This window comes from Peromyscus maniculatus, chromosome 1 (genome assembly GCF_049852395.1).
Source record: "Peromyscus maniculatus bairdii isolate BWxNUB_F1_BW_parent chromosome 1, HU_Pman_BW_mat_3.1, whole genome shotgun sequence".
In the NCBI taxonomy this organism is placed as follows: Eukaryota; Metazoa; Chordata; class Mammalia; order Rodentia; family Cricetidae; genus Peromyscus; species Peromyscus maniculatus.
Window position 1 is genome coordinate 4,539,886 of NC_134852.1, and position 13,002 is coordinate 4,552,887.

Below are 13,002 nucleotides of genomic sequence, written 5' to 3' on the forward strand. Positions count from 1 at the left end.
AGGCCGGGTGGGGTCACTAATGGGCGGGTGGGGGCCGGGCGAGGGGGGCGAGTCCTAAAACACCAGCTGCCACTTGGCTGAGAACAGAGTGACTCAAGGTGGGGGGCGGGCCGAAGCAGCGCCCCCAGACTCACTTCTGTTCAAGTTGCTGCTCTCTGCTGTGTCTCAGGATATTTCTGTTGTTTCTCTTCAGAACCTGTCTCCCTCTCTCCTTGCTTTCTTCTCTCTCTCTCTCTCTCTCTCTCTCTCTCTCTCTCTCTCTCTCTCTCTCTCTCTGTATGCGCACGTGTGCGCATTAGGGGGTTGTGTTTCTCAGTCTCTTTTTGTTTTCCTTCAAGTCTATCTCTTGGGGTTCTGGGTCCTGCTCTCTCTGTCTCTGTGTCCCTCTCCATGTGACTCTTGGTCTGGGTCTCTCCTCTGTTTTTCTCTCCGTTGGACTCTACGTGGGAACCCCTCTTTTGGTGGTTTTCTGTGGGCTGGATGTATTGCTCTGAATTTGTGTCTATTGGGGGGTCTCTCCTGCCTCGGTGTCTCTTGCATTCTCATCTTTAGTCTGCAGCTTCGTGGTTCACCGACGATGCCACGAATTTGTGACCTTCGAGTGTCCAGGCGCTGGGAAGGGCCCCCAGACGGACGTGAGTGCCCAGACACCTGGTTCTTCCTCCTCAGGCCATGTCCCCGCCCTCACCCCCTCGGCGTCCGTCCCAATTTCTCTTGCTATTTTTAAGGCTGGGAGGGGAGGGGGGCTGGAGAGATAGGGGGAGCTAGTCTGGCCCAGATTCCTTGCCCTTGGCCTGAAAAGGGGGACTGAGAAGGGGCCTGGAAGAGGCTAGGGACACAGGTGAGGGGACAGAAAGGAAGCAGGGGTTGAAGGGACCAAAAGTCATCATTGGAAGGATGAAGTTGCCATCGGCCGAGAGAGAGTTATCCATGCCAGTACCGAAATAGTAAAATAGGTAGAGAGACTCTCAGAAGATGGTCAGAGATGCAGGAAAAGAGAAATTCAAAGCCGGGCGTCATGGCACAAACCAGGTATCCCAGCACTTAAGAGGTGGAGGCAGAACGATCTGGAATTGAAGGCCAACTTTGTCTACATAGCAAGTTCTAGGCAAGCCTGGGTCTAACTGTCTTAAGGGTGTGTGTGTGTGTGAAATAGGAAGTGGCAGAGATAAAAGGCGTTTAGATGTTTAGGGAGGCTTATAGAGACCCCACAGTGCACAGACACCATGCAGTCTCACGCGTGAATGCACTCAGATCCATATCCACCTTGCCCTGACCCTCTGCACAGCAGGGGCTGATGAGCACGTCAACTCTGGGCACTTGTTCCCTCCCCTCCTTCAGCTTTTCATCAAATCTCTGATTCTTCCCCTGTCAAAAGGGGCTGTGACCTGGCAGTGACCAGTGAGACTGCCTATGGTAACGGAGATGTTTTCTTTCTATGGCTGCCACCAGCAGCCTACAGCGGGCACAAAACAGGGACGCTGTGAGGAGAAGAAACCTAAACTCCAGTTTTGCCCAGATTGATTTAAATTTGAACAGCTACATTGCTGAACGGGGTAGCATAAATCCAGAAGTTTCCAATCTTATGTTAGCAGTTCAGCAGAGTTTGATACAAGGCAAGAGATAGCCATATGATTCATAGAAAGGGAAGATAGCAATTGGGAGGCTGATGAAGGAGGGTCACGAGTTCGAGGCCAGAGTGGGCTAAATAGGGAGATGCTGTCTCAAAGAAAAAGCAGGAGGACAGATCCACAGAGGCTCACGAGGCACCTGCCTCCTTGTCAGCTGAAGAAAACAGGAGTTTGCTTAGAGGATGTGGCTACATAGAACATGTATTGAGCACCACTGTGTACCAGCCCCAGGGTCTGTTGTTGCCTGCCTGTGCACCTGCTTGCCTCCAACGCTAGCTGTGTTTTATGAGGTCCTGATTACATACATACTCATCAACTGTTTTACACCCAGTGTAGGCTTGAATCCGTATAATTGCTCATAAGATTAGATTAGTTGCTTCTTCTTCTGTTCCCATCTGAGCAGAGACTCGTGAACTAGAACACATGATCTGAATGTCAGTCCCTCTTCGAATGAGGAATTATCTCTTGCAGCTCCTCTTTCTTTCTTAAAAATTTTAAATACATTTTAAAGTCTTTTCTGTTCCTTTGGGAGAGATCAAAAGTCTTTTTGGTTTCTTTCAGAGGTCTTGTTTTTATTGCATTGTTTGAAACAACATCTTACTATATAGCCCTAGATGGCCAGGAACTTGCTCTGTAGACCAGAATGGCCACATAGAGATCCATCTGCCACTGCTGCCTGAGTGCTGGGATTAAAAGTATGCCCCCACCATGCCCAGTGTTTTCCTCTGTTGTTTTTTGTTGTTATTGTTGTTTTGTTTGTTTTTAGATAGGGTCTCTCTATGTAGTCCAGGGTGCCTCCAAACTCCCCCATTCTACTGAGGACTCAGCCTCCCAAATGCTGAGATGACGGGTGTGTGTCAAAACAGATGGCTTAATTACTTATGACACATCTTAAGTTCCTAGGCTAGAAAGTGAGAATTGTGCCTACTTATGGGGTCATTTCCCAGCCTCAGTTGAGTCAAACACTTGGGATAGTATCTGAAACATAGTAAGTAAAAGACTGGATCATCGAGATGGCTCAGCTGGAAAAGGCATTTGCTGCCAAGGCTAGCAGCCTGAATTTCATCCCTGGGACTCATACGGTGGAGGAAGAGAATGGATGACTGCAGGTAGTCCCTGACTTCCACATGTGTGCCTACACACACACACACATACACACACATACACACATACACACACACACACACACACACACACACACACACACACACACACACACGCTTGAATGAGTTCAAAACAGAAAACTAGGGACTGGTGAGGTGACTCCGTGGTTCAGAGTGCTTGTTGCTCTTGGGAAGAACACAGGCTCAGTTCCAAGCACCCACGTAGTGGCTCACAACCATCCAGTTCCAGGTAATCAAATGCCCTCTTCTGATCTCTGTGGACACCAGGCACATACATGGCGCACATACATACATACAGGCAAGACACTCATTCACACACAATCATAAATTTAAATTTAAAAATGTGAAGATAGAAATCTCACTAAAACAAATGAAAGCCAGAGATTATCTTAATTTTCCTCCCTTCAGGCTAATTCTTTCAATGATTGCTCAGAGAAAGTTAAATCCGAGGCTGCGGCTGTAGCTCGGATGGCAGAGCACCTGCCTAGAAGCCCTGGGTTCTATCCCTAGCACTGAGTAAACTGACCATGGTGATGTTTATCATGGCGTACAGCATGGTGACCATGAGATACCTGGAATCTCAGTGGTAGAGGCGGGAGGATCCGGACTTCCAGACCATCCTGACCTACACAATAAGTTCCAAGCCAGCCTGTAAAAAGAAAGAAAAGAAAAATGGGGGAGAGGGATAGAGAAAGGAAGGGAGGGCGGAAGGAAAGGGAGAAGGGAAGGAAGGAAGGGAGGAGGAAGGGAGGAAGGAAGGAGAGAAAAATCGAAGTAATTTTTCAAGAATCAGGCATTACCCTGTAGGGTGTTGTGTGGGTGGGGAAGGTACTGGCTGGTGTCCTAAATTCCTGCATAATCAGACCCTGGGCATTTAATGTCGCTTTAAGACATAGAGAGAATATTTATTTCTATTTGACAGAGGAGGTTGCTGGGGCTCAAAACTGGGAAATGAATCTGCTAAAAAAAAAAAAATCACACATCTGGGAAGTGACCTGGCCGTTATTTGAACTCGGGGTTCTTCAGGGCCAGCAATAAAACCCCTCCTGATAACCACAGCCCCGCGATAACTGCGGTCGGATGAGCAGCAATGGACTTGTCCCACATACTGAGTTCTGCTGTGAGCCTCCCGTTAATCTAGTCCGGCCCTCTGGTGCCTGCGGTAGCCGGTTCTCCGGCTCACGTGGGGGCCAGCGGAGGCAGTGAGTGGAGGACCTGGGGCTAGGGTGGTTCACAGGTCCTCCCTCGGCAAGCTGGGGGAGGTATGGACATGGGAAGGCTCCTGGGAGCTCTCATCTGCGTGCTCCCACCAAATGTCCCTTTGTGAACAAGACCTCCCCAAACATCCCTTTTGGAGCCTCCAACTTCGGGTTTTCCTCTTCCTTGTCTTCCTCCATGTCTTCTTCCTCCCACTCTTCTCTCTCCTCTCACTTTCCTTTCCTTTCCTCCTTCCTGCTCCTCTGTTCTCTCCTCCTCTTCCTCTCTTCTCCTTCTCTTCTCACCCTCCACCCCTCCCTCCTCCACCCCTCCCTCCTCCACCCCTCCCTCCTCCACCCCTCCCTCCTCCACCCCTCCCTCCTCCACCCCTCCCTCCTCCACCCCTCTCTCCTCCACCTCATTCTCCTCCTTTTTCCTCCCCTCTCTTCTTGTCTTCTCCCTCCTCCTCTCCACTCTCCTTGTTCCCGTCCTCCTCCTCCACCTCTCCCCCCCTCCTCTTTCCTTCCAACCATCCCTTCTTTTTGAAATACCGGGACCACACCCAAAGCCTCATGTATACCAGACAACTGCTCTATCACCAGGCAACACTCTTAGCCCCTTTAAAATTTTTAGACAGGGTATCACTAAGTTACCCAAGCTGGCTTTGAATTCTGTGTAGCTCAGGGTAGCTTTGGATTTCCGATCCACCTGTCTCAGCTTCGAGAATAGCTGGGATGACAGGCATGCACTGTCAGGCCCCTGATGGTCTCCACCCCTGCTTCATTTCCCTCCGAAACAGCTATGGCCATTTGTCATCTTTTTTATTTATTATTTACTGTGTTTACTGTTCCACCTCCTTCCACTGGAAAGCCAAATGTCAGCTGACCAGGGTGTTTGTTTGTTTGTTTGTTTGTTTGTTTGTTTGTTTTTGTATATTTCCAGACAGGGTTTCTCTGCATAGTTTTGGTGCCTGTCCTGGATCTCGCTCTGTAGACCAGGCTGGCCTCGAACTCACCGAGATCCGCCTGCCTCTGCCTCCCGAGTGCTGGGATTAAAGGCATGCGCCACCACCGCCCAGCGGGTTCTTGTTTTTTGTTTCATTTTTTGACAAGGGTGTTCTGTTTTTTGAGAGAGGGTCTTGAAGTTGCCCTGCAGCCAAGGGATGCTGTTCTTCAATTCCTGACTCTGGCATGCACCACCACACCCAGTTTATGGGGTGTTGGGGACCAGAGGATTCCACGAATGCCAGACAGGCATTTTATAGAGCCTGTCTCTATAAAATTTTATATCTCCAGTCTCTCTATGTGACAGATTTCTAATTGTATTTATTCAGTCCTGGGCGTGGCACCCAGCAGGATCTCAGTGAATTTGTGTTGACTGAAGGGAGTGAGATAGAGCAGAAAGATGACAGAGAGCAAGGCCAAAGGAAGAAAACGTAAAAGGGTTTCTCTCTGGCTGGGGACACTTCTCTGTTAGTAGTTCTATGCCAAACATGGTGGCCCAGGCCTACAATCTCAGCTGGAGGCTGGAGGATCAGGAGCTCAAGGTCATCCCCTACTATATATTGTGTAAGGCCCGCCTGAACTAAATGAAACCCTGTCTCATAGCCTAAAAATAAAAACAAGAAATTCCAAGGCTGGAGAGATGGCGAGAAAGCAGTTTAGAACACTTGCTGCTTTGCCAGAGGATTTGAGTTCCGTTCCCAACACCCATGTCGGGGAAAGTTCACACTTCCTGTAACTTCAGCTCCAGGGGATCTGACGCCCTCTTCTGGCCTCTACCTTCACTTGCTTTCACATGCAGGCATGCATATGCAAAAATACTAAGTCATTTTTTAAAATCACCTCTCTTAAGGTTTTAGGACCCTCCCCCAACCCTATTTCCCTAAATGACTCTTCTCTGCCCCCCAGGACCCTCGCAACAAGCACAAGTTCCGTCTGCACAGCTACAGCAGCCCCACCTTCTGCGACCACTGTGGCTCTCTCCTCTACGGGCTGGTGCACCAGGGCATGAAATGTTCCTGTGAGTGTGCCAGGCAGGATTGTCTGCTGCCCCAGCCCAGATCGGGCACTAGAGGGCGCTCCTTCTTCAACCACAGCGCAATGTCTAGGGTGCAGAGGGGATTTAAGGTGGGGTTGGTGAGCGCCTGGGCTTGAAATGCTATCTCCAGTGTTGTCGCTCCAGGTTGCGAGATGAACGTGCACCGACGCTGTGTGCGCAGCGTTCCCTCCCTGTGCGGCGTGGACCACACAGAGCGCCGTGGACGTCTGCAACTGGAAATCCGAGCTCCCACGTCAGATGAGATCCATATCACTGGTGAGGCCACGCCTCTTCACTCGCCACGCCCCAACCCGGAGCTGAGGCTAGCTGAACTCACCCAGGGTGTTCTATGCTGGGAACCAGGATGCCACGCCCTCCCCCCTCCCCCCCCTCCCCCGCCCAAACCACCGTCCACATCCCTGACCCCATCCCCAATGGGCTCCTTCTATCCACCACTAGCAGAACACCTGCCTTCAGCCTTAGTCTTCCAGCTGTGATCTCATGTAGCCTAGGCTGCCCTCAAACTAGATACGTAGCAGAGGCTGGTCTATAATCTGTGGCCTGCAGGACTCTACTTCCCAAATGTTGGGTTTACAGACATGCAACAAACACCATGCCAGGTTATGATTTGTGTGTGTGTGTGTGTGTGTGTGTGTGTGTGTGTGTGTGTGTGTGTGTTTGTGCTAGCACTGTGTATTGAACTGAGGAATTCATTATGCTTATCAAACACTCTATCCTTGAGCTATACCCCCCCACCCCCATCTCAGATTTCTAACTAGTGGCCATTGAGAAGATGGGATGAGAGGCAAAATCTGACTTACCCAGCAGAGTCCCTACTCCAGACTCCTGAGTCCTAGTGGAAGAAATACACTGATTTCTGGGCACATGCTCCAGGCAACAGGCCTTATGTCCTGCATATAGGTGGTAGAAAAATAAGTCACAGAGAAAGGAGACTGACCTTGAATGAATTAAAAAAAATATTTTTAGATATATTTATTTTCTGTATGTGACTGTTTTGCCTGATATACGTATGAACACCATGTGTGTACCTTGTGCCCATAGAGGCCAAAAGAGGATGTCAGATACCCTGGAACTACATGGTGATTGTGAACCACCATGTAGGTGCTGGGAATCAAACTCAGGCATTTTGCAAAACAAGTACCCTTTAATGACTGAGCCATCTCTCCAGCCTCTATTACTTTTCAACATTTCTTAATCTGTTGGGTGTGTGTGTGTGTGTGTGTGTGTGTGTGTGTGTGTGTGTGTGTGTGTGTTACAGTGAGTGTATGAAGGTCAGAAGGCAACCAGAAGAAGTCATTTTTTCCTGCTGCGCCAATCATCAAGATTAGTGGCAGGCACCTTTACCATTTCTTTACCATTTGAGCCATCTTGCTGGCTGTGATCCTGAATTCCTGATTACTGGCTGTGGGAGGGCTGGGAGCTATTTCCTGGATCTCTAACTCAAGTCATCCTTCCTTGCTTTCTACCTTCAGTTGGCGAGGCCCGAAACCTCATTCCTATGGACCCCAATGGTCTGTCTGATCCCTATGTGAAACTGAAGCTCATCCCAGACCCTCGGAACCTGACAAAACAGAAGACGAGGACTGTGAAAGCCACACTGAATCCCGTGTGGAACGAGACCTTCGTGTTGTGAGCTCTGGGGCTGTGATGACTGACAGGGCAGGATCTGAGGGTCCTAGTAGCCCATACAACCTGGGAGTGCTTGTGTGTGGAGTAGATGTTAGGATGGAGGAAACCTCTAATAAGAGACAGGAGAAGGTGGGAGACAGAAATGGAATGATCGGGAAAGAGAGACAGGCATTCAGGAGTGAGAGACAGGGCTCTGGGTGTTTACTCCTCCTCAGTGCCCTACATGTCAGAGTGAGGAGATCAAAGGAGAGACAGAGTGAGGAAGACAGGACTCTCAGGAAGCAGACCGAGGGGCTAGAGAGAGGAGGGCTCAGTCGTGAAGCATGAGTACTGAGGACCTGGGATCTCAGCACCTGCAAGGCACAGCCTCCTGGAATTCCAGTTCCAAGGGACCTGATGTCCTCTTCTGGCCTGTACAGGCATCAGGCACACACGTCGTGCTTAGGCACGTGCAGGCAAAATACTCATACGCATACAAAATCTTTAAATTGTTAAGGAAGCAACCAGGAAACCAGAGAGGCTGATGGACACACACGGGTGCTCAGATAGACGGTCAGAATAAGTGAGAACGGGGGTGGGGTGGGGGTGGGGTGGGGTGGGGGGTGGAATGGAGGTCTAGAGAAGAGTCCAGAGGAAGAAAAAGGAAAAGAAGTGGGGCGGCGCAGGAAGAGAAGGGCAGAGGGACAGACAGACAGACTGAAGCGGTTAGGTTCGGGTATAGTCGTGGTGCATGCCTGTAATGGCAGCAACTTGGGGGTTGAGCAAGTTCAAAGTTAGCCGGGACTGCATGGAGAGACTTTGTTTCAAACAAAGGAAAGAAAGAAAGGAAAGGAGGGAGGGAGTGGGTGAGGGAGAGAGGAAGAAGGGATAGAGGAGGGGAGGAAGGAAAGAGAGGAGGAGAGGAGGGGAGGGTGCTGTGAAAGTGACAAGGACAGAAAGGGAAGCCGGGACGTGAGGACAGAGACTCAGAGGAGGAGCTCAGAAACTCAGAGCAAAGAGAAGAAAGGACCAGGGAACTGAGTGGAAGGGATCAAGAATTTGGGAGAAATGGAGAGAGCTTGTGGTAGCTGTTTATCACCTGTGACCGCCCCGTTTGCCACGGTGGGGGGACTCTCTGAGGGTCAGAGGTGGGGCAACGAAGCCGGGAGCCATGACTTCGGCTCCTCACTCTGCCCCCACTCTTCTCACAGCAACCTGAAGCCAGGGGACGTGGAGCGCCGGCTGAGTGTGGAGGTGTGGGACTGGGACAGGACCTCCCGAAATGATTTCATGGGTGCAATGTCCTTCGGCGTCTCAGAGCTACTCAAGGCCCCGGTGGACGGATGGTGAGGAGCAGGGCTGGGCTGCCGGTGGACCTGGGTGTCACCTTCTTGCTCCATATGTGGTCTCTCTTTTAGGCCACCATCTTCCCCCCACCCTCCCGCCTTTACTTTCCCGCATAGCTCCTCCCCTTTCTCCTCTTCCTCTTCTTCTTCCTCCTTCTCTTCCTCTTCTCTCCTCCCCTGCCTCTCCCCTCTCTCCGTATCTCACTCTTTCTCTCTCTCCATCTCCGTGTACGTCTTTCTGTGTCACTTACCTCCCTTTGGATGTCTTTGCCTCTCCCATGGGTGCCCTGCTTCCCCCTATCCCTGCCCGGCCCTGGTCTCCGTCTGTATGTCAGGTACAAGTTACTGAACCAGGAGGAGGGCGAGTATTACAATGTACCGGTGGCCGATGCTGACAACTGCAGCCTCCTCCAGAAGTTTGAGGTACCCTGACCGACTGATTGGCTTCCCCCAGGGGAGCCCAGCCCAGCCTCCCCAACTTCAAAGCTGGCTTTGCCCTCTATCCCTGGGCTACCACTGGCACTGGGACTACAATTCCCAGAAGACTCCAGGGCCCCTTCCTCAAATATTCTTAGGGGTCTAGGCCACAGGGTCTCATGGGAATTGTAGTTCCCCATCCCCATGGCTTTGGGGCCTTAGGGGCCCTTGTGGGCCTTTGCTCTAGGGCAATTACCTACCTCTCAAGGGGTCCTGACTGTGGCTTTTCCTCTCCTCCAGGCCTGTAATTACCCATTGGAACTGTATGAGGTGAGTCTCACTCAGACAGACATCTTTGGTTCTAATCCTCTGATTTCCTGTCTTCAATTCTGCACACAGAAATTGAGCACCTGCTTTGTGTTTATTGAACAATATCAGTGGCTACGTGAGGCAGGGCCACCATCATAGGTATGTGAGCTCAATTACTGGTAGCTCAGGGAGCCTCAAAGGTCTGGAGGAGGCATTGGAGTGGACAGTGAAGGCTTCTCCTTGAATTGGCTTTTGAGCTTTGCTGTCTCTCTGTGGTCAGGACACTGTTCTCTCCATTCAGTCACTTGCTCATTGAACACTATTTCCTGAAGCATGGTGCCAGCATAGAATCAGGCCATTCCCTAGGGCTCCTCTCTAATGAAGGAGGCAGCCTGAGACATCAGAATAGGAATGTGTTTGATGGTGGAAATAGCTTCAGGCACCAGGGAGCCAGCACAGCCTGAGAGTCAGGACAACTTCCTAGAGAGTGCAGACGGGAGGAAGGAGAGAAGAACACAGGGAGGGAGGCAGTAAAACTATTCCCCTCCTTTGCTGTTTAAAAAAAAAAAAAGGCACATCTCTGTATGCAAGGCAAGGGTCTAGATCTCTATGCAGCCGAGAAGACAAAAGAGTCCCTCCTTCATACAACTCACCCATGATGTAAGACATGACATCTGGTCTGGTAGTGCAGGCCAGCCATCCCAGCTACTCTGAAGGCTGAGGCAGAAGATCACAAGTTCATGGCTTGCCATCTACAGAACGATTTCAAGACCAGCCCGAGCAATGGAGTGAGTTCAAAGACAGCCGGGGCAACTTAGTGAGGCCCTGTCTCAAAATAGAAAGTAAAGGGGAGAGGCACGCTGAAATTATAGCTTAGCAGTTGAGTTCTTTTCTAGAATCCCCCAGTGAGGAGCTGGGGGTGCGGCTCAGTGGTAGAGCTCCTGCCTAGAATCCCCCAGTGAGGGGCTGGGGTGTGGCTCAGTGGTAGGGTCCCTGCCTAGAATCCCCCAGTGAGGGCTGGAGGTGTTGTTCAGAGGTAGAGCCCCTGCCTAGAATCCACAAAACCCCAGATTCAGCCCTCTTATTATTTTTTTTAAAATGCATGACAATATGTTAGGAAGTTATAAGTGATAAGGAAAACAATGAGCACTGAGTAGCACTGGGAATTCTGTTGGTAATGCTGCAATCTTCTTTGAGAAGCATTGGGAATTCTGCTGATAATAATGTGAGCTCGCAGTAAGAAGGCTTCTCTGAAAAGGGAACCGTTGGGCAAAGATCTACATTAAACAAGACAATGAGTGAGGATCCCCAGAGAAGGGTCTTGAAGCAGAGGAAGGGGCATGTGTGAGACCCCGAGGGAGGAGCCAGATAGGAGGGTTGGGATCAACAAGGACAGTGAAGATAGGTCAAAGGGTGTGGAGGAAGGAAAGGAGACGGCATCAGAGAGGATGCCTTGTCATCCCTCAAGAGGACGGCTGTTCTTAACCCAAGCAAGAAGGGAGGGTTCTGGGCAGAGCTGTGTTGTATCCTGAGATAATTTGGATATTAAGCTGGGCATGGTGGCACATGCCTTTAATCCCATCATTCTGGAGACGGAGACAGGTGGATCTCTGTGAGTTCGAGGCTAGCCTGGGCTACAGAGTGAGTTCCAGGAAAGGCACCAAAGCTACACAGAGAAACCCTGTCTCAAACAAACAAACAAACAAACAAACAAACAAACAAACAAAAAACCTCACTATGTAGCTGAGGCTGACCTTAAACTTCTGAGCTTCCTGCCTCCCTCTCCCTAATGCTGGGCATGTGACATAGGCATGTGTCACCATACCCAATGTGGACTAGCTGCTTAGTCTAAGAGTACCAATGATTGGCTATGACTGTGTGTGGTGTTGTCCACAGCTGTCTCCTCAACCAGTAAGCATACATTAGTGTTACCAATGCAGACCCACTATGTGACAGACCCTGAGCTGGGTCCTGGTGGGGCAGAATAGTAATAGAAGACACAAGAATCCTTGATAACCTGAGCATGGCAGTCTAGACCTATAATCCCAGCACTCATGAAGCTGAGGCAGAAGGATTGCTATAAGTTCAAGGCTAGTGTTGGCTACATAATGAGTTCCTAGGGTACAAAACAAGTTTTGTGCCAGGATGAGCTACAGTGTGAAGCCCCCTCTCACAATGAATGAGTAAATATTAAATTAATAAATTAATGAATGACTAGGGCTGTAATTCAGCTGCTTGCCTAGTATGCCTAAGGACCTGAATTCACTCATCAGCACCATACAAAAGTCCCTGAAGCCAGGCAGTGATGGCACATGCATCCCAGCATTCCAGAGCCTGAGGCAGGTGGATCTCTGAGTTCAAGGTCAGCCTAGTCTGTAAAGTGAGTTGTTCCAGGACAGTCAGGGCTACACAGAGAAACCCTGTCTCAAAAAAATAAACAAAACAAAACAAAACAAAACAAAAAAGTCCCTGAGAGGGCTGGAGACATAGCTCAGTGTTAGCATGCTTGCTTGCCTAGCTTGTCCAGGCCCAGTACTAGGTAAAAAGGTACATGCTAGGTACTGCTCTAAGTGGTTTGTAGATGTTAATCACCAACTCTTGCTAACTTTGTTGGAAATCATACCTATTACACTTACATTGTGATAAGGTTATGAAGAGAACCCCTTTGGTGACTGAGTCCCAAATCCAGAAGGTCAGATTGCTGTTCTTCACAAGAACACATACTTTAGTAAATACTTCTTGCAGCCAGGTTGGATGACTTGTGTCTGTATCCTAGCGCTTGGGAAGTAGAGGCAGACAGATGAGGAGCTCAAGGCACATGGCCAGTTTGAGGCTGGTCTGGACTACATGAGATCTTCATACAAAGAAACAAAAACTCTTTCTATCTCTTCCTGTCTTTCTGTGTTCATCCATCCATCCATCCATCCATCCATCCATCCATCCATCCATCCATTTGTCTGCCTGCCTGCCTCCTACCTACCTACCCATCCATCATCCATCCATCCATCCATCCATTTGTCTATCCATCTCATACATAGCTACATAATCATTTTCCCTTGAACCCCAGCTCGGCTCCAGTCACTGTATCTTAGAGAACAAACAGGCTGCTGCAGGATCTCCCAGGGAGTAAGCCAGCAGCCACACTGATGGAGAGATGCTAATTACGCAGGGCCACTCAGGAGCTGTCCATGGTAGCACAGAGGCCTCAAGAGAGGCATCTGACCCTGATAAAACCATCAGGAGACACCTGTGAAGGAGGCGCTTGATTCTGGTCTAAAGGAGAAACAATTTGAGGAGATGGGACAGGAC

General features: G+C 49.9%; 1 protein-coding gene across 2 annotated transcripts in view; it reads left to right on the forward strand.

Moving 5' to 3' along the window:
* Prkcg (protein kinase C gamma) overlaps positions 1 to 13,002 on the forward strand; it is a 28,779-nt gene that overhangs the window by 1,657 nt on the left and 14,120 nt on the right. For both annotated transcript variants that reach the window (XM_076568356.1, XM_042262362.2), the window contains 7 exons: positions 553 to 635; positions 5,863 to 5,974; positions 6,137 to 6,268; positions 7,486 to 7,642; positions 8,833 to 8,967; positions 9,303 to 9,390; positions 9,685 to 9,714. In XM_076568356.1, coding sequence (XP_076424471.1) covers positions 5,962 to 5,974; positions 6,137 to 6,268; positions 7,486 to 7,642; positions 8,833 to 8,967; positions 9,303 to 9,390; positions 9,685 to 9,714 — 555 coding nt within the window. In that variant the 5' untranslated portion in view covers positions 553 to 635; positions 5,863 to 5,961. The remainder of the gene's footprint in view (positions 1 to 552; positions 636 to 5,862; positions 5,975 to 6,136; positions 6,269 to 7,485; positions 7,643 to 8,832; positions 8,968 to 9,302; positions 9,391 to 9,684; positions 9,715 to 13,002) is intronic.